Genomic DNA, 18356 nt, shown 5'->3' with positions numbered 1-18356 from the left:
TGTGTCCTTGTTCTGACCTTGTTGAGTGCACAGTTGGGGGTAGGAACTCTCAGAACTTGTTTCTGTTTTAATAAAGGGTTTTCTCCAATCCTAAAGCTTGAAAGACTGAAGTGTGACTTCGTAATAACTTTATTTTCCAGGGCATCATTGTTACCAAAGTCACACAACAGAACACCTGCTACATTTCCACCATGAACAGAAATGAGATGCCCAGCTTCAATAATCTGGCCCACCTGGCACAAGAAAGCAAGGTAAGGTTCCTAAGGAGCAGCAGAGTCCTGACCCTGAGTTCATTGGCCCATTTGTTCATGTGCTTTTTCTTTCTTGACAGGACGATATGACAGGTAGAAGGATTTTCTTTCAACAGCAGTTGGACTTGGGAATTTTACATGGAAATTGTTTGCAGAAAGAAGAAAGGGGCTGTATGATTCCTTCCTCCTTCCATCTTTCTCTGAGGATGTTGAGCTCTGCAGTATGGTGGGCAAATGGTGCTGAGAGGAGCCCTTCAAGGGCCTTGATTCTCTTGATGTGCAAAGATCTCAAAGTCCTACACAGACTATTCAGTACTAAATTACATTTGCCAGCTCAGAATTTCTTATTGCAGATGCTCTTTGCCAGACTCTCCTTTTCCTTTGGGGTGTGAGAGGGCGACTCCCTGTTCCACAGACTTTTCCCTAGGGAATATTCCAAGCAGGAACCAGATCTCAGCACTGATCTTACTGAATGCTGATATTTGTTCTTTAGAACCAGATAGGTCATGGAAGACCTACCAGGAAGATCACCTTTGTCACCAATGGATTGGTCAGCAACCTCCAGTCTTATGGATCAGATGTCTTCTCTATGTGCAGTGGACTCACTACCTACATGGCTTATGAGGTTCATGGTGAGTGCAAGCAAAGGAATTCTGTCTCTGAGTGACCTGGCATTTGTTTCCCTTGAGGAATGACCAATGCACAATTGCTGCTCTTCCACCTTGAGCTGTAGAGAAACCAAGGTCCTCAGCAGCTGTGCAAAGGGTTCAACATCTTTACAGATCAGGACTGGAGCAGGGTGGGGTCACAGCCCCCATAAACAACCGAAACCAAACCCTTACAGATCCTTTCCAGGAAGCTTAAGGAGGCTGAATTTAGGGTCAAGAGTGTTTCAGCTCAAACACAGCTCCCCTGTAATGCCCAGCCAAGAAAATGGTCACTCTGCGTGCCACTGTCCTTCAGATCAGATCTGAGTCACAATTGGAATGGCAGCCAAGGGCGCAGGCAAGAGCTGAGGGAGTTTTATTTCTTCCTTTCTTGCATTTTCAAGGACACCAAGTCAATCTGGGATCATGCATTACCCTCGATGTCCTGCGAATTGTGGATCTGAAGTACTGCACTGGCAATGGCAATGGACAAGTGAGAAAACCTTACCTTTACCTCTCTTGAACCAAATGTTGTGGGGTAACTGATCTACTTCCCAAAGCCAACTCTGCTGCATTTCTTGCCTGGCACCTCCTCCTTTGACTGGTTCCTTCATGAGGGTTCAGATGCTGAAAGAGACAATGGTTCAGCAAAGATTTCCATCCTACTCTGGGCAGTGCTCTTGCACCAACCTCCAAAGGCATCAGAGGGCAGATGCCAGATGCAGCAGTGATGCACTGAATCCATAAAAGAATTCTTATGGCTGCTGCGAAACGCCACAGGCTTGATTCTGGCTCATTTGGAAAACCCTGAGAGCAGGGCTGGCACTTCACAGGGGGCAGCACTTCTTCCATTGTAGCAGGGATTTTGTGGAAAATTTGGGGATATCAGATTCTCCATCAAAGGTGAAATGTCTTCTTTCCCTTGGCTTTTTAGTCTCAGCAGATTCCTGGTGGTGAGGGCAACACCCAAGTCATCATTGGTGGCCAGTCCCAAATTGTGACCATCAACAGGCAATGGCATGTGGCAATCATTGAGAAAAAGGCTGGCATTCAGTCCTGGAAAACCATCTGGAACTACAACACGGTGAGTGACAGGGAGTGGGGTTGTTCACAAAGCATATGAGGTGACTGGCTGGTACAGCTGGCCCATGGATGGGGTTTGTGTCCTTGTTCTGACCGTGTTGAGTGCACAGTTGGGGGTAGGAACTCTCAGAACTTGTTTCTGTTTTAATAAAGGGTTTTCTCCAATCCTAAAGCTTGAAAGACTGAAGTGTGACTTCTTAATAACTTTATTTTCCAGGGCATCATTGTTACCAAAGTCACACAACAGAACACCTGCTACATTTCCACCATGAACAGAAATGAGATGCCCAGCTTCAATAATCTGGCCCACCTGGCACAAGAAAGCAAGGTAAGGTTCCTAAGGAGCAGCAGAGTCCTGACCCTGAGTTCATTGGCCTATTTGTTCATGTGCTTTTTCCTTCTGGACAGGATGATGCTTTCACAAGTGGCAGGTGACTACCAATAGTAGTGGGTTTTGGAAATTTTACATGGGAATTGTTTGCAGAAAGAAGAAAGGGGCTGCACCATTCCTTTCGTCCTCCCTTCTTTCTCTGAGGATGTTGGGCTGTGCAGTTTGCTGGGCAAACCTTGATGTGAGCAGCCATTCAAGGACCTTGATTCTTATGGTGTGCCAAGATGTGTAAGTTCTACACAGATTATTCAGTTCCAAAATCAATTGGTCTGCTCAGAACTTGGCATCGCAGATGCTCTTGGCCAGACTCTCCTTTTACTTTGAGGTTTGAGAAAGCATCTCCCTATTCCACAATCTTTCCTCTAGGTAATATTCATAGCAGGAAAAAGATTTTAACACTGATCTTCTTGAATGCTGGTATTTGTTCTTTAGAACCAGATCAGTCTTGGGAGACCTACCAAGAAGATCACCTTTGTCACCAATGGATTGGTCAGCAACCTCCAGTCTTATGGATCAGATGTCTTCTCTATGTGCAGTGGACTCACCACCTACATGGCTTATGAGGTTCATGGTGAGTGCAAGCAAAGGAATTCTGTCTCTGAGTGACCTGGCATTTGTTTCCCTTGGGAATGACCAATGCACAATTGCTGCTCTTCCACCTTGAATCAAACAGAAACCAAGGGCTTCAGCAGTTGTACAAAGGGTTCAACATCCTTGCAGATCAGGACTGGAGCAGGGTGGGGTCACAGCCCCCATAAATGACCCAAAGCAAATCCTTAGAGCTCCCTCCCAGGAAGTTTAAGGAGCCATAATTTTGATCCCAGTGTGTTTCAGCTCAAACTGAGCTCTCCTGTAATTCCCAGTCAAGCAAATGTGTCACTCTAAGGGCCGCTGTCCTTCAGGTCATATCTGAGTGACAATTGGAATGGCAGCCAGTGTCCTAGACATCCGCTGATGGGTTTTTATTTCTTCCTCTTATGCTTCCCAAGGAGTCCAAGTCAATCTGGGATCATGCATTACCCTCGATGTCCTGCGAGTTGTGGATCTGAAGTACTGCACTGGCAATGGCAATGGACAAGTGAGAAATCCTTATCCTTACCTTTGATTAACCAAACTGGGGGGGGGACCTAAGCTTCTGCCCAAAGCCAACCCTGCTGCCTTTCTTGCCTGGCATCTCCTCTTCTGAGTGATTCCTTCCTGAGGGTGGAGATGCTGAAAGAGGGCAATGGGTCTGGAAAGGTTTCCATCCCAGACCTTGAGCCCAGATTAAATGTGGCCAGTCCTCTTGCAGTCATCAACCTCTAAAGGCAGCAGATGACAGCTCTCAGATGATTCACGGAATCCATAAAATAATTCTTATGGCCTCTGCTCAACACCACAGCCTTGATTCTGGGTCATTTGGAAAAGACTGAGGCAGTGTCTGCAGTCTCCGGGGAGCAGCACTTCTTCCATTGTAGCAGGGATTTTGTGGAAAATTTGGGGACATCACTGTCACCATTCAAAAGTGAAATGTCCTCCTCCCCTTGGCTTTTTAGTCTCAGCAGATTCCTGGAGGCATCTTCAACAACACACAGGGCAGCATCTTCAACAACACCCAAGTCATCATTGGTGGCCAGTCCCAAATTGTGACCATCAATAGGCAATGGCGTGTGGCCATCATTGAGCAAAGGAGCTTCAGCGGGTCCTGGAAAACCGTCTGGAACTACAACACGGTGAGTGGCAGCGAGGGGTCTGCTTCAAAAAGCATCCAAGGAGTCAGGCTGCTCATAGAGCTGGCCCAGGGACAGAGATTGTTTCTTTATTGAAAACATTTGGTGTTAGTGATGCAGCATAGAAACTCTCATCAACTCCTATGGTTTCCATCCTGACTTTATCTCAAAATTATTAGTTGGAAAAAACAGAATTATGAGTGCTGAATACTTTTATTTCACAGGGTGTCATTGCCACCAAAGTCACTCAGCAGAACACCTGCTATATTTCCATCATGAACAGAAGTGAGATGCCCCACTTTGATAACCTGGCCCACCTGGCAGAAGAGAGCAGGGTAAGGTTCCCAAGCTGTAGCAGTTTCATGACCCTGGAGCTTATTGGGCCATATCTTCATGTGATTATATCTTCAGGAGGGGACAAGGTTGTCAATAGTGGTAGAATTTTCTTTCTTTCAAGAGTAGTTTGGTTTGGGAATTTTTCAGAGGAATGGCATGCTGAAAGAGAAAAAGGGACACCATTCCCTCCCCCAGCTTCACATTGTCTGAGAACCTGCAGCTTGCTGGGCAAACCCTTGCTCTGTGGAGCAAGGAGCCCTTCAATTATTGATTCTCTTGGCATGCCAAGATCTTAAAGTCCTACACACACTATTCAGTACCAAACTCAATTCGTCTGCTCAGAACTTGGCATTGCAGATGCTCTTGGCTAGACTCTCCTTTTCCTTTGGGATGTGAGAGAGTGAATCCCTCTTCCACAGCTTTTCCCCTAGGGAATATTCTTAGCAGAAAACAGATTCTGACACCAATCTTGCTCATTGCTGTAATTTCTGGTTTAGAACCAGATTGGTTTTGGAAGACCTACCAAGACGATCACCTTTGTCGCCAGTGCATTGGTCAACAACCTCCAGTCTTATGGATCAGATGTCTTCTCTATGTGCAGTGGACTAACCACCTACATGGCTTATGAGGTTCATGGTGAGTGCAAGCAAAACAATTCTGTGTCTGAGTGACCTGGCATTTGTTTCCCTTGAGGAATGACCAATGCACAATTGCTGCTCTTCCACCTCAAGTCAGACAGAAACCAAGGGCTTCAGCAGTTGTACGAAGGGTTCAACATCTTTGCAGATCAGGACTGGAAAAGGGTATGGTCATAGCCCCCATAAATGACCCAAACCAAACCTTTACAGTTCTTTTCCAGTAATCTTTATTAGTCTGGACCCATGAATTGGCAGCAGCCTCACTATGCAATGCCCAGCCACTCTCGGGACAAAGTGCAATAGAGCCCCAAATCCTGCACAGGAAATCCCAAAGGGTGTTCAAGAGCAGGTCTTTGTGAGCATTCCTGGCGGAGCCACAGAGCCGGTGCTCTCTGGGGACTGCAAGAGAATCTGTCCCTTGCACAGCTCAAACATTCCCAGAGCTGCAATCCTTCAGAACCTGTCTGGCTCTGAGCAACACCACCACCCTCCGGTAGAAGATCAACCAATGTCTTCTGCATCAGCTCAAGGGGTTTTGTCTTTTCTTTTCCAGGTTTCCAAGGGCCCCAGGTGAATCCTGGATCATGCATTACCCTCGATGTCCTGGGTGTTGTGGATCTGAAGTACTGCCTTGGTAATTTCCATGGCAATGGACAGGTGAGAAAACCTTAGCCCTTAGATTTGTTAAAGCAGTTTGAGGGACTCAAAGCTTCTACTCAAACCCAACCTTGATGCCCTTCTTGCCTGACATCTCCTCTTTTGAGAGGTTCCTGCCTGAGGGTGCATGCTGATACAGCAATGGGTCAGCAGAAGTTTCTGTTCAGGACCTTAAGCGTGGATTTACTCTAGCCTCTGACCTAGCATGCATCAACCTCTAAAGGCAGCAGATGACAACTGTCAGATGCAGCAATAATTCACTGAATTAATGAAAAGAATTCTTATGCCCACGGCCCACTGCCACTGCCTTGATTCAGGGTTTTTTTGGAAAAGACTGAGGGCAGTGCAGGCACTTCTCGGGGGGCAGCACTTCTTCAATTGTAACAGGGATTTTTTAGAATCTTTGGGGACATCACTGTCTCCCTTCAAAGGCAAAACATCTTTGTTCCCTTGGCTTTTCAGTCTCAGCAGACAGGTAACAACTGCCATTTCTCTGGTGCGTGTATTTACCAAAACATGACCCTCAGCAGCCAAACCCGTGAGGTGATTATCGAGCAAAGGAGCGAGCAGCTCTCATGGAAAACCATCTGGAACTACAACACGGTGAGTGGCAGGGAGGGGGCTCGTCAAAAAGTTTACTGGGAGACTGGCTCTTGGCACAGCTGTCCCAGGGACAGGGCATGTTTCTGTGTCCTCACTGTCCTGAGTGCAAGACTGGGGCAGAACCTCTCAGCATTTGTTACTCTTGTTAGTCAGAGTCTATCCCGTCCTTTTGGGTGGAAAACCAAACTGTGAGTGCTCAATAACTTTATTTTACAGGGCATCATTGCAACCAAAGTGGTGCAGGAGAGAACGTGCTACATTTCCACCATGAACAGACATGAGATGCCCACCTTTGATGCCCTCGTCCAATATGCTTCAGAGAACAGGGTAAGATTCAAAGTCAGCAGTTGCTTGGAATATTGTAGTGTATTTGAAATTCCTTTTTATGCCTGAAACACTGCTGTTTTCAAAACCCTCTTAACTAATTAGTAAATTAAAATCCATTTTAATGGTTATTTTCATGGTTATTTTCAGTGATGCTTTTCAGGTACATCTTTTGAAGGCTTTCAAAAATGACAATATCCTCATTTAGATGCCTTTAGTGCAGGTTCATCATGTTGAGTTCAAGTCCTAGATTAGTTAGATAATTTTTACAGTGATTTAAATAATGATTTCAATTGGCTTTTTATATTACCTTAGTAGCCAAGACTTTAGATTCTTTGCTAAGTATGTTATATAAAGTCTCATTCTGAAAGTCTAGAAAAATATTTTTTTCATAACATCAAATTGAGGAAGAACAAATACTTTGATTTTACAGCAAAAATATTTTAGAAAGCTTTCAAACATTTTGAAGAAAATTATGCTCAGTGTTTCTTTAGTTCAGCCATCCACATTAGCACAGACATTATAAAAATTATATCAGCATTCAGAGTATTCACATTTGCTAAACACTGGCTCCCACTGAAGTCTGAGAACTGAGTCTGTAAAAAAAACACACTTTAAATAGCAGGAAGAGCAGTAGGGCAGAAGGGAATCAGGAGGAGACTCCTCCTGCCAGCCACAGCCCGAGTGCCCCTGAGGGGCGAGGGCAGCGACTGAGCAAGTGCCTTGGAAGGAGCTCTGGCTCCTCAGAGCAGCTGCACTCCTCCTCCTCAGCGCTTCCCCGCTGGCTCCCTGCACCTTGACTCCCTTAGAACCACCTGACCTGGGAGCTGCCTTCAGGGCTTGCTGGTGGGCCCAGAGTGTCCCAGGGACTGAAAGGCGTTTCTAAAGGCAGCTGGGACTCCAACACCCAGCCCCGAGTCATCCTTCCTTCCAGAGTGAGGAATAGCCCCTGGAGGAGCCAGCTGCAGGCACTGATCTTGCTGAATGCTGTACTTTGTCCTTTAGAACCAGATCGGCCATGGAAGACCTACCAAGAAGATCACCTTTGTCACCAATGGATTGGTCAGCAACCTCCAGTCTTATGGATCAGATGTCTTCTCTATGTGCAGCGGACTCACCACCTACATGGCTTATGAGGTTCATGGTGAGTGCAAGCAAAGGAATTCTGTCTCTGAGTGACCTGGCATTTGTTTCCTTTGGGAATGACCAATGCACAATTACTGCTCTTCCACCTTGAGATCGGCGCATCCTTGTAGAAGAGCAGCTGCTGCTATGGAGATGTGTATAAATCTACTGAGTTGGTGTCAGTTTCTTAATCACAGAGGTTCTTGTACTAAAGTCAAAAACTATATTATTTTGAAATATATTCAGGTAATTCTTTTACTCAGAGGAGTTAATCCTGAGGCACCCTCAAAGTATTCCGAGCCTTTCTCCAGCTGTTGGTCTCCAAGCCTCTTTTGGAAAACACTCTGCAGCTCAGGCTCCAGCTGTTGCATTCTGGCTTAGCAGCAGTTCCACGTACTCACTGCTTGCTTTGCTTTAAGCTTGCTTTGGCAGCTGAAAGGGCTCGATGTGATTGAAAAGGCAAGTGCAATGTGCCAGGTTGAAGGGCTGTCAGCGAATGCACAGAGCACTTAACAGCCTCTAAGCCAGTGACTCTTTTTTTTTTATCCTTTTTTTTTCTTTTTTTGATGTTGTTTGTATAGGAACCCAGCTGAATCAGGGATCGTGTCTCTCACTTGATGTCCTCAAACTTGTGGACCTGAATTATTGTGGTGGCAATATCAAGGCCTGAAAACCTTATCTTTCTTCAGTCAAGAGCAGAGACTCTGAGCTGCTGCCCAAGGCAAACCCTGATGCAATTCTTCCCTCACATCTCCTTTTAGAGATGGTCTTGGGGATTTAGATGCTGACACAGATCAACTGGTGGCCACATCTTTCAAATAAAGTCCTTCATAATGTATTAACTCCAGCCTGTTTGTCGATACTCTACCCTTTTTCATCTAAGAACTCTCCACAAAAATATTTTTATTGTCTCCCTTCTGCCCCATTTGAGCCCTTCAAATGCTCTTTTCATTGCCAGCTCTCAACACAGGGCACAGACAAAGAGCTGGGCAAGCCCCACGGTGCGTATGGTACAAATAAGGCATTCACAGTTAGGACCTTCCTTCCCAGTTTGGGGAAAGATGTCTCACGTTAAGAATCTTGATTCAGGTGGCACAAAAGGCAGAAAGAAAGAAGGCAAAGCAGTGAATTTGCCTTCTTTAGGGGAAGAGGAGTCTCCTTTGTGTTGTTCTGTTGTTCTGTTCCTAAAAAAAGGCAAGGTTGGGATTCCTGTTGCTCAAATCTTTACAATCAAGATTATTTCCTTTTCTCTAACAAAAATGTCAGGATGCCCCAAATTATCCAGGTGAATACAAATCTGCCTTTAGTACCAACACCATCCCTCAGTTTCTGGCACACCCAAATCAGCCCTCAGTTCATAATCTGGTGCACATTGGCACAAAGCATCACTACAAGTTTCCTGGGAATCTGTGCTCTGCTTCTGATGATCATTGGTTTTCATTTAAAAGTGACTGATCAATACACTGAGCTTACCATGACCACTTTCCTCTCACCTCCCTGTATGCCATGAATTCAATCAGGCAGGTATCAAAGCCTCCTCTTATCAGAGCACTTCCCCAGGAAACTCGTCATGCTTCTGTGAACACAGGGCACCTGCCAATAAGGCAAACCCATTTTCAGATTTAACTTTGGGATATTATGTATAAAAAGCAAGAGTACACATCAATTAGCAGCAGAGCTGGCCAGGCCTGCCATCCAAATGAAGTTCCCTGTAAGTATACCTATTGCTTTCTCATAAAACTCTTAAGGCTGGGCAGCTTTTAAGTGGTTTTGAGCTTTTCTTGGCACTGAGAGAACTCTTAGTGATTTCTGACAAAGTGAAAATGCCAAAAGGGTGGGGACTACAGGGGAGAAATCTCCCTTTTGGCAGGGATGGAACTCTACGTGTTCAAATATGAAAGTGCTGTGTTCCAGGGGTGACACACACTCGTGACATGTCCACAGGACAATATTCTCTCCTTCACCACTCAGAGGCAAATCAACAGTCTCAGCAAGTCACATAAAGTTAGGGCTCAGCTGTTTGCTGAGAGCTTAGGAGAACCATGAGACATGAGAGACCCCCCCTGTGCACTCAGATCCTCCTCATCAGAATCCTTTGAAATGAAAATTTGGACCAATTCAACATTCAAGAGAATGTCTCCATGATAATAATTGTTCACAACATTTAACACAAATGAATTTATCATCATAACAAATAATTCTCCTGCATACTTAAATCCTGTTCAGCTGGATCCCACTGCAGAAAGAGCTGAGCCTGTCCACAAAGTAAACTGGAAGTCAGAATTATTTTAAGACAGAAAATAACTTGATGCAAGATAATCAGTCACAATGTTAAAATGTTGTGAGATTCAAATGCTCCTTTCAGGTTGTGATTGCTTCTTTTCTTGGTGGTTTCCTGGCTCCTGCTCTAGCTTCCAGGGTGTTGTGAATGAGTGGTTTCAGTCACTTAAAGAAAATAAAAAAGCAGGTTTCAACATCAGTTTGTGGAAGTACAGAATTCAATGGCAAGGGTTAGTCTATTGCTTACTGCATAGATTAAACCTGCAAAGGAAAATCAAATTAAAATTATTTCAGAATGGCATACACAGAGTCCAGGGCTGCAAAGGGTGAGGGGGCAATGGGTTTAAGAGCATTTAAACACTGACTCATTGACAAGGTGGTTCGATAGTGTTTACTACAATTACAACAAAGACTGAAATATAGATTCAAGATAGCAACATTATACCCTAATCACTCCTCATGCACACACACAGGCCCAGAGCTGTTTACATCTCTATCAATGTGTGCAAAAGGACCTGTTAAAAATTCCCCTGGGAGGGGACAAACACCTTTGCCTTTCTCAGTGGGTGAGGAGTGAGTCTCGAGGAGAGGGGGGCACCAGCCCAGACTTCAGGGAGTCTTTTCAGTACTGCAGCCCTGAGGCTTGGCAAGCTCCAGGAGAGAGCCCACTCCAGGGAGATGCTCGTGGAGCCCACTGCAGCCCAGGGCAGCTCAGAGACCCCCTAGCACTGCTGTTCATGGAGGCAGGAGATGGCTGTCCTTCATTCCCAGGAGATTTGTGCCCTTCATTCCCAGGAGATTCGTGCCCTTCATTCCCAGGAGATTCGTGCCCTGGCCTATCCCAAGTTGGTAACAATGGTCCCGTTCCACTCAGGCTGTGATACAGGTAGATAATGTTCCAAGGCTGTCAGGGGGTGAGTGATTGTCCCTTGTTCCCTGCCTGGGTCAGGCAAGCAGCGTTCCTGATTTAAGCAGTGTCACTCCCATGTTTCCCTCTCGGAGTTCCCAGTACAATCCTGAAAACCAGGTCTGGGTAAAGCCTGAGTGCAAATTCTGACACAAGAGCACTGATGGCTCCTGTGGGCTTCCCAGATGGGCTTCCCAGCCTCCCTCTGAGGCCAGAAACCAGCTCCCCTTTAGTCTGACCTCCAAGAGCAATCATTCCCCAAAACAGGGACACTGCAGCTTTATACACTGCTGGGAATCAACAAAATCCTTACTTCCTTTAATCTATTCCAAAAACTGGAACAGCAGGAAAAACTCCAAGGAGCACCACAATGAAAGTTCACACCACTCTGCCACTGGGGTTATGCTTGAGCAGGAGAAATATCATACACGTGGCATTGCTGGAGGAGGCAAAAAAACCTTTTTTTTTTTTTTTAACCTACCAACAGATTCCTACCTCACAATCATCAGACACCAGCAAATCAAAATTTCCAGAAGTACAATCCCCACATTTATCAAGTAGTTACACCAGGAAATAATTATCAGGGACATGCAGTGGGGAAACAAATGACAAAATAATTTTATTGCAGCATTCAGCCCTTCCACACCTAATTCTGAAAACAAATAAAAGGTGGGAGGCTCACATCATTTATTCTGCCTTCAGCAGCATCAGCTCTGCAGTCAGGATGCATCTCCCTGTAAGTATGCATGCTTTTCTTCCTTACACACTGAAACTTTGATTCAAACCCATTCCTTTCTCTCTCAGAAGGGCTTCTGCCTCTCTGGGGCCATTGTGCTCCTGCAGAAGGAGCAGCTGAGCCCCTGCTCCCCAGAGGAGCTGAGGAGGTAAGGATTTCTTCACGGCTTGGCTGTACCTGATTCAGAAAACAGGAAGCCTAATCCATGCCCATTCTTGTCAACGCTTTTGCACCACTGGAGCACTGCACTAGTGCATCAAGCCCTTCCCTGTAATGCCAGAGCAGGAGAAATGGCAAAGCTTTCTCCTCACTCCTGTAAAATACCTGTGTGTGCCTGCACAGGTCTGAGAAGCAGCTCTTGAGAGAGCAAGTGTGAAATGTGTCTGCTTTGAGCACCCTGGGCTAAAGCAAGGGTGCCTCCCTTTGGGGGCACTGGTGCAATCCCAGGTTGAAAGCAAAAAAAGGATCCAAAGAGGAGCCTTGAACATCAGAACAGGAAAAGGGGAGGAGGATTGTCATGGCCAGATTTGTCAGCCAGAGCTGCAGTTACATTTTGTATTTGATTTTCATTTCAGATTTTGACTGCAGTCCTTCTTGGACTCATCCTGACTCCAGCCCTTGCTGATTATGTGAGTACAAATAAACAATTTCCACATTGCTGCTCTTTCTATGATCTCTGCTTCAGAGATCTCCTTGAGCCTTTCATTTTTCTAAAGCCTTGGGCAGATAATCACTTGAAAGCCAAAGTGCTCTTTAATTTGCTTTTCTAGCATCAACAGACTGAAGTAAGCAAGAAAATCTCCATTGGTGGAGCCTACCAAATTATGACCATCAATAAGAAATGGCTGGTGGCAAGTATTGAGCAAAAGACCAGCTATGGGTACTGGAAAACCATCTGGAACTATGACACAGTGAGTGCAGTCTCTTGTTCTTGCTCATACATTCAATAAAATCTCCTTTTATAAGTTTTTAAATAGGTATTAAATTCCAGTATTAGTGATTAAATTCCCAGTGGTCCATAACTTTATTTTACAGGGCTTTATGGCAACCAAAGTGCTGCCAGAGAGAGCTTGCTACATTTCCATAATGAACAGAACAGAGATGCCCAACTTTGATGCTCTTCCCCAGCTGGCTGCAGACATCAGGGTAAGGTTGAAAAGGAGCAGTTACTTGGAAAGTTGTACTTAATGCAAAGTCTACTGATATGGGAAGCCTTGCTATTTTCAAAACCCACAGGTACTTTAAAGACCAGGTTTGTCACACCAGTAATTAGATATTTTTATCAATTTCACTGACATTTTAGAGCAATGTGACTTTAAACGTTTGACAATTGGAATACCCTTGTTCAGATGCTTCCAGTAGAGGGTTTACATGTTTGGCCAATGTTGTAGCTCAGTTAGATTATTCTTAAAATGTTTATAACAGCTAAAGCTGGGAATATGCCTGGAGTTAAATGGAGCAGGGCACGGATCTTGCTGAATGCTGGGTTTTGATGTTTAGAACCAGAATCGTCCAAGAACCCCTACAAAGGAGATCACATTCACCCTTGTGAAGAGAATTATTCGTGACCTCGAATCATATGGACCAGACATCTTCTCTATGTGCAGAGGGCTCTCAACTTATGTGGCTTATGAGGTTCATGGTGAGTGCAAGCAAAAGAATTCTGTCTCTGAGTGACCTGGCATTTGTTTCCCTTGGGAATGACCAATGCACAATTGCTGCTCTTCCACCTTGAAGCAAACAGAAACCAAGGGCTTCAGTAGTTGTACAAAGGGTTCAACATCCTTGCAGATCAGAACTGGAACAGGGTGGGGTCACAGCCCCCATAAATAACCCAAAGCAAATCCTTAGAGCTCCTCCCCAGGAAGCTTAATTTTGGTCCCAGAGTGTTTCAGCTCAAACTGAGCTCTCCTGTAATTCCCAGTCAATAAAAAGGGTGGTTCTAAGCACCTCTGTCCTTCAACTCAGAGCTGACTTGACCCAGAGAACTTAACAGCATCTTAATCTATGTCTCATGGTAATTGCTTTTCTTTTCTGGTTTTTGAAGGACCCCAATTCAATCTTGGATCATGCATCAAGCTCGATGTCCTTCAATATTTGGCCCTCACCTACTGCCATAATGGTGACTTTGTGTAAATCATGCCTTTCCTGAGCCTTGTGGGGATGCTCCAGCAGCAGCCTTGCAGCTGCTGCCCAAAGCCAGCCCTGCTGGAGTTATTCCCTGGCATCTCTTCCTTCAAGAGGTTCCTTCCTGAGGATTGAGGACTGGAACAGATCAGTTGGTGAGCAGAGCTATCAATTAAATTCCTTCATCATGGAATAACTCTGGCCTGTTTGTCATTACTCTACCCTTTTTCTTCTAAGAACACCTCCACGAAAATATTTTGCCCCATTTGAGCCCTTCCACTGCTCTTTTCATCTCAGCACACCCAGAGAGCTGGGCAGGCCCATGGTACAAACCAGGCACTCACAGGTAGGACCTTCCTTCCCTGCCTGGGGAAAGATGCTTCTCATTAAAAATCTTGTTTCAGGGGGCACAAAAGGCAGAAGAAAAGAAGTGCAAAGCAGTGAATTTACCTTTTTTAGAGGGAGTCTCCTTTGTAGGATTTACAGAGTTGTTCTGTCCCTACCATAATGCAAAGCTGAGATTCTTGTTCCTCAAATCTTTACAATCAAGGTTGAGTATTTCCCTTTCTCTAACCCAAAAGGCAGCGTGCCCCGAGCTGAGCCACTCAGCCTCTGCTGACGTGGCATGGCAATGCACTGGGGCTGCTGGGGAGCCTCAGCACCTTCTGGGGAGGTCTGGATCAGCCCATGGCACTCACTGGAGACCTTTTCACCCCAGGGAGCTCCTGATCCCTTGAAAAATTATAGCAGTCCAGGGAAGAAAAAAATCCTCTTAGCCACTGAGTGTCAGCCTCGAGTTGCACAGCTGAGATGGAAAAGGCCCTCGACTCCCATCCAGAGGAGTCTCTCCCAGGACTATCCCAGGACTATCCCAGGACTGTCCCAGAGCACCAGGAGAGTGCAGTGGGTCCAGTTCCAGCCCAGCTGAGCTGGGTTACAGCACTGCAGACACAGCCAGGGACTCTGAGGTGGCTGCAGCAGGAATTCCTGTGCAGTGATCATTTAATCGTGAGAATAACACTGGGGAGTGTGGGCAGCTTCCACATGGTGCTGTGACAGCTTCCCGAGGTCCTGAAAAACAGGGAATGTGATTTTTAGGTGTTGACAAAAGCCACTACCCATCATCCAGGTCAGCCACCTGAGAGCCAAAGGGAACCACCCCAGAGTCACCCAAAGGTGCTCCTGAACCCAAAGGCACCTACTGGAGCTTCATTAGCCTTTGCACAGCTGTGTGCAATTAAATCACCTCGTTATTGCCTCTCACACAGAGCCTAAAGCACACTCAGTCTTCCCAAGGTCTCTCACACACAACCTGCAATCTTCAAAATGTTTTTATTCTGGCACTTTTAGTGAGGGGGGAAAGGGCAGAAATATTCCAACACCCCTCCTGTGTCCCACACGAGCCAGAGTGTTGGTGCTGCTCTTGCCAGATCATAAAGAAAAATGCACAATCTTCAGGCAGGCATATGGAGGGGATTAGCCCTGAAGAAATTCAGAATTTCAGGATACAGCTCGGTGTTCCCTTGGTCAGCAGCTCCCCCCATCTCAGAGCACTCACAGCTCCATCAGTTCCTTGGCTTTTCCCCAAGCTTTGCTGGGGCTCGTGTCACTCTGAACCCACAGAGAATCTGATCTCCCCCACTTTGGCTAAGGATGTTTGAAGGACAAATGCCATGCTTGAAGCCTGGCACAGGTGCATTGTATCCCCTGAAACCCCCACTGACAGCTGCTCCACTCACCAGGTGTTGGCACTTAGGAGATTGGGTTCGTTGGTGTGGCCTGGGGGTCTGGGAGGGAAATTTGGGAGCTGCTGTACCAATGAAAGCAAGCTGGAGGTGCTGGGGTCCCTCTCTGGGGGTTGGTGCTCCTTTCAAGCTGTCCTGCCTGCTTTTAGAGCCCGTGGTGCTGTTTGTGGAAGGAGACAAGGGAGGTGAGTGCAGGGTTATATTTTCCACTCCATTTCCTTGGAACTCAGTTTAGGCTTTAGAGGTTGAGCTGAGTTTGGTGAGGGTGGTGATTTGGGGCAGACTTTGATGAGCACGGGCACTGCTGAGTGCTCCTGAGGTATGAGAAAATGCAAGGCAGGAAGCCTGACGTGGCTTTTCACTCCTGTGAAGCTGCCCCAGGTTTTTAAAGATCTTTAAACTCAGATGTTGCCTACGTGGGGAACAAAGGCAGCTCTGCACATCTCTTCTGGCTGTGTGGAAAACAAAGATGTAGTGATAGGATGAGGGGGAACGGCCTTGAGGGCAGGGTTAGTGGGATATTGGGAAGGAATTCCTCCTGTGAGGGTGGGATGGGATTCCCAGAGAAGCTGTGGCTCCCCGGGCAGTGCCCAAGGCCAGGCTGGACAGGGCTTGGAGCAGCTGGGACAGTGGAGGTGTCCCTGGCAGGGCAGGGATGGGCTGGGATTTGGGCTTTGGGTCCATCCTAAGGCAGCCCAAGCTGGGATTCGGGTCCGTCCTAAGGCAGCCCGGGCTGGGATTCAGGTCTGTCCTAAGGCAGCCCAAACTGGGATTCGGGTCCATCCTAAGGCAGCCCAAGCTGGGATTCGGGTCCGTCCTAAGGCAGCCCGGGCTGGGATTCAGGTCTGTCCTAAGGCAGCCCAAACTGGGATTCGGGTCCGTTCTAAGGCAGCCCAAGCTGGGATTCGGGTCCGTCCTAAGGCAGCCCAAGCTGGGATTCCGGTCCGTCCTAAGGCAGCCCAAGCTGGGATTCGGGTCCGTCCTAAGGCAGCCCGGGCTGGGATTCGGGTCCGTCCTAAGGCAGCCCGGGCTGGGATTCGGGTCCGTCCTAAGGCAGCCCAAGCTGGGATTCGGGTCCGTCCTAAGGCAGCCCAAACTGGGCTTTGGGTCCGTCCTAAGGCAGCCCGGGCTGGGCTTTGGGTCCATCCTAAGGCAGCCCAAACTGGGATTCGGGTCCATCCTAAGGCAGCCCGGGCTGGAATTCAGCCCTGGATCGCTCAGCCTCTGTCCCGGCTCCTGTGCTCGAGTTCTGGCCGCGAGGTGGCATTCTCTGAGCTGCTCTGGCTAAGGCAAAGCAGAGCTTGCCATCTTTAATAATAACAATAATAATTAAGGGGGGGTGGGGGGGAGGAAAAGCCACAAACCCTCCCTGTGTTTTCTGAAGTCCGCGACAAAGCGAGATTTGTGAGGAGGCTGCTGCTGCTCTTGGCAAACAATGCTGCTGCCTCCCGAGAGCTGCGAGGGAGACTGAGGGTCAAGTCCCTTTAAAGAAAAAAAAAAAAGTGAAATACAGTATTGTGCATCTTGAAATCTGAAACCAAGAAACAGAAGTGCAAGGGAAACAAGGGGGAAAGTCTTGCGATTCCCGTGGACAACTGTGGCGAGTGGAGTTTTAAGGAATACAATATATATCTATAGCTTTTAATGGTCATTGGATGGCTTTTGTGGAAAAACCTGTGAAATAAAGGAGCTTTGGAAGAAGAGATTTCTTTTTTCTCCTCCTCTCTGGATATAATGGCCATTGCAAAGCAAAGCATCTTGAGATTTGGCTTCAAGTGTGCCTTCCTAGCGATTTTTACACTCACCTGCGATGGGCACGGCGGGAAGAGGGAGAACGGTGGTCCTGCCTGCTACGGAGGGTTTGATTTGTATTTCATCCTGGACAAGTAAGTCAGCCCTGCTTTGTTCTTTTTCTTTGGCTAGGCACGAGCTGGAAGGGCACACGCTGATACCGAGGAGGTTTTCTTTGCGTTTGGGTTTTGTAGGAGTCCCTGTGTCCCCAGGGGACCTCTGCAGCTCCGTTACTGCCGTGGTTATTGCTGTGTTGTACTGGTATTCTTCGGTGGGTCCGGCGCCCAAATCCCCGTTGTGCTCTGCCATCCCATCCTTAGAGATGTTCCGCTGCGGGAGCTTTGTGTGGCCCGAGCTCGAGTTGCTGAAAACTGTGCCTGGGAGCCGGGCAGTGCCCGGACCCCTCTGCTTTCCCCGGGGCCGGGGAGGCTGGGGCTGCCCCCAGGGCAGGGGGAGCAGGATTGATCCTGCAGGCAGCAATTCCAGAGCTGGGATGTGCAGGGAGAGCAGGATTGCTCCTGCAGGCACCAATTCCAACACTGGGATGTGCAGGGAGAGCAGGATTGCTCCTGCAGGCACCAATTCCAGAGCTGGGATGGAGAGCAGGATTGCTCCTGCAGGCACCAATTCCAACACTGGGATGTGCAGGGAGAGCAGGATTGCTCCTGCAGGCAGCAATTCCAACACTGGGATGTGCAGGGAGAGCAGGATTGCTCCTGCAGACACCAATTCCAGAGCTGGGATGGAGAGCAGGATTGCTCCTGCAGGCACCAATTCCAGAGCTGGGATGGCGAGCAGGATTGCTCCTGCAGGCACCAATTCCAGAGCTGGGATGTGCAGGGAGAGCAGGATTGCTCCTGCAGGCAGCAATTCCAGAGCTGGGAGAGCAGGATTGCTCCTGCAGGCAGCAATTCCAGAGCTGGGATGGAGAGCAGGATTGCTCCTGCAGGCAGCAATTCCAACACTGGGATGTGCAGGGGAGAGCAGGATTGCTCCTGCAGGCAGC

At 47.3% G+C, this 18356-nt stretch overlaps 3 protein-coding genes across 3 annotated transcripts in view; all 3 read left to right on the top strand.

The window, feature by feature from the left end:
- The window catches only part of LOC144247731 (uncharacterized), a 58674-nt gene extending 50228 nt beyond the window's left edge, over positions 1 to 8446 (top strand). The window contains exons 49-63 of the mRNA XM_085559101.1: positions 141 to 251; positions 745 to 883; positions 1303 to 1391; positions 1833 to 1982; positions 2199 to 2309; positions 2805 to 2943; positions 3362 to 3450; positions 3908 to 4084; positions 4306 to 4416; positions 4915 to 5053; positions 5609 to 5712; positions 6175 to 6315; positions 6532 to 6642; positions 7645 to 7783; positions 8346 to 8446. Of these exons, the coding sequence (XP_085415227.1) occupies positions 141 to 251; positions 745 to 883; positions 1303 to 1391; positions 1833 to 1982; positions 2199 to 2309; positions 2805 to 2943; positions 3362 to 3450; positions 3908 to 4084; positions 4306 to 4416; positions 4915 to 5053; positions 5609 to 5712; positions 6175 to 6315; positions 6532 to 6642; positions 7645 to 7783; positions 8346 to 8434 (1839 nt within the window). The 3' untranslated portion in view covers positions 8435 to 8446. The remainder of the gene's footprint in view (positions 1 to 140; positions 252 to 744; positions 884 to 1302; positions 1392 to 1832; positions 1983 to 2198; positions 2310 to 2804; positions 2944 to 3361; positions 3451 to 3907; positions 4085 to 4305; positions 4417 to 4914; positions 5054 to 5608; positions 5713 to 6174; positions 6316 to 6531; positions 6643 to 7644; positions 7784 to 8345) is intronic.
- Positions 8447 to 11129: 2683 nt separating this feature from the next.
- GKN1 (gastrokine 1) lies at positions 11130 to 15439 on the top strand. The gene is made up of 6 exons (XM_031506710.3): positions 11130 to 11687; positions 12263 to 12316; positions 12458 to 12598; positions 12723 to 12833; positions 13188 to 13329; positions 13735 to 15439. Exons 1-6 carry the CDS (start codon positions 11676 to 11678, stop codon positions 13821 to 13823), a joined length of 549 nt encoding a protein of 182 aa, XP_031362570.2. The 5' UTR covers positions 11130 to 11675; the 3' UTR covers positions 13824 to 15439.
- Positions 15440 to 16774: 1335 nt separating this feature from the next.
- ANTXR1 (ANTXR cell adhesion molecule 1) overlaps positions 16775 to 18356 on the top strand; it is a 60231-nt gene continuing 58649 nt past the window's right edge. Inside the window, exon 1 of the mRNA XM_077789227.2 lies at positions 16775 to 17445. Coding sequence (XP_077645353.2) covers positions 17294 to 17445 — 152 coding nt within the window. The 5' untranslated portion in view covers positions 16775 to 17293. The remainder of the gene's footprint in view (positions 17446 to 18356) is intronic.

This window comes from Lonchura striata, chromosome 22 (assembly GCF_050655825.1).
Source record: "Lonchura striata isolate lonStrDom1 chromosome 22, ASM5065582v1, whole genome shotgun sequence".
Taxonomy (NCBI): Eukaryota; Metazoa; Chordata; class Aves; order Passeriformes; family Estrildidae; genus Lonchura; species Lonchura striata.
This window is presented reverse-complemented; position numbering and strand designations above follow the sequence as displayed.

Coding starts and splice junctions, on each gene's coding strand:
- GKN1 (XM_031506710.3), top strand. Junction 12,317..12,457: donor CTCCAGCCCTTGCTGATTAT/GTGAGTACAAAT, acceptor TTGCTTTTCTAG/CATCAACAGACTGAAGTAAG. Junction 12,834..13,187: donor AGCTGGCTGCAGACATCAGG/GTAAGGTTGAAA, acceptor TTTGATGTTTAG/AACCAGAATCGTCCAAGAAC.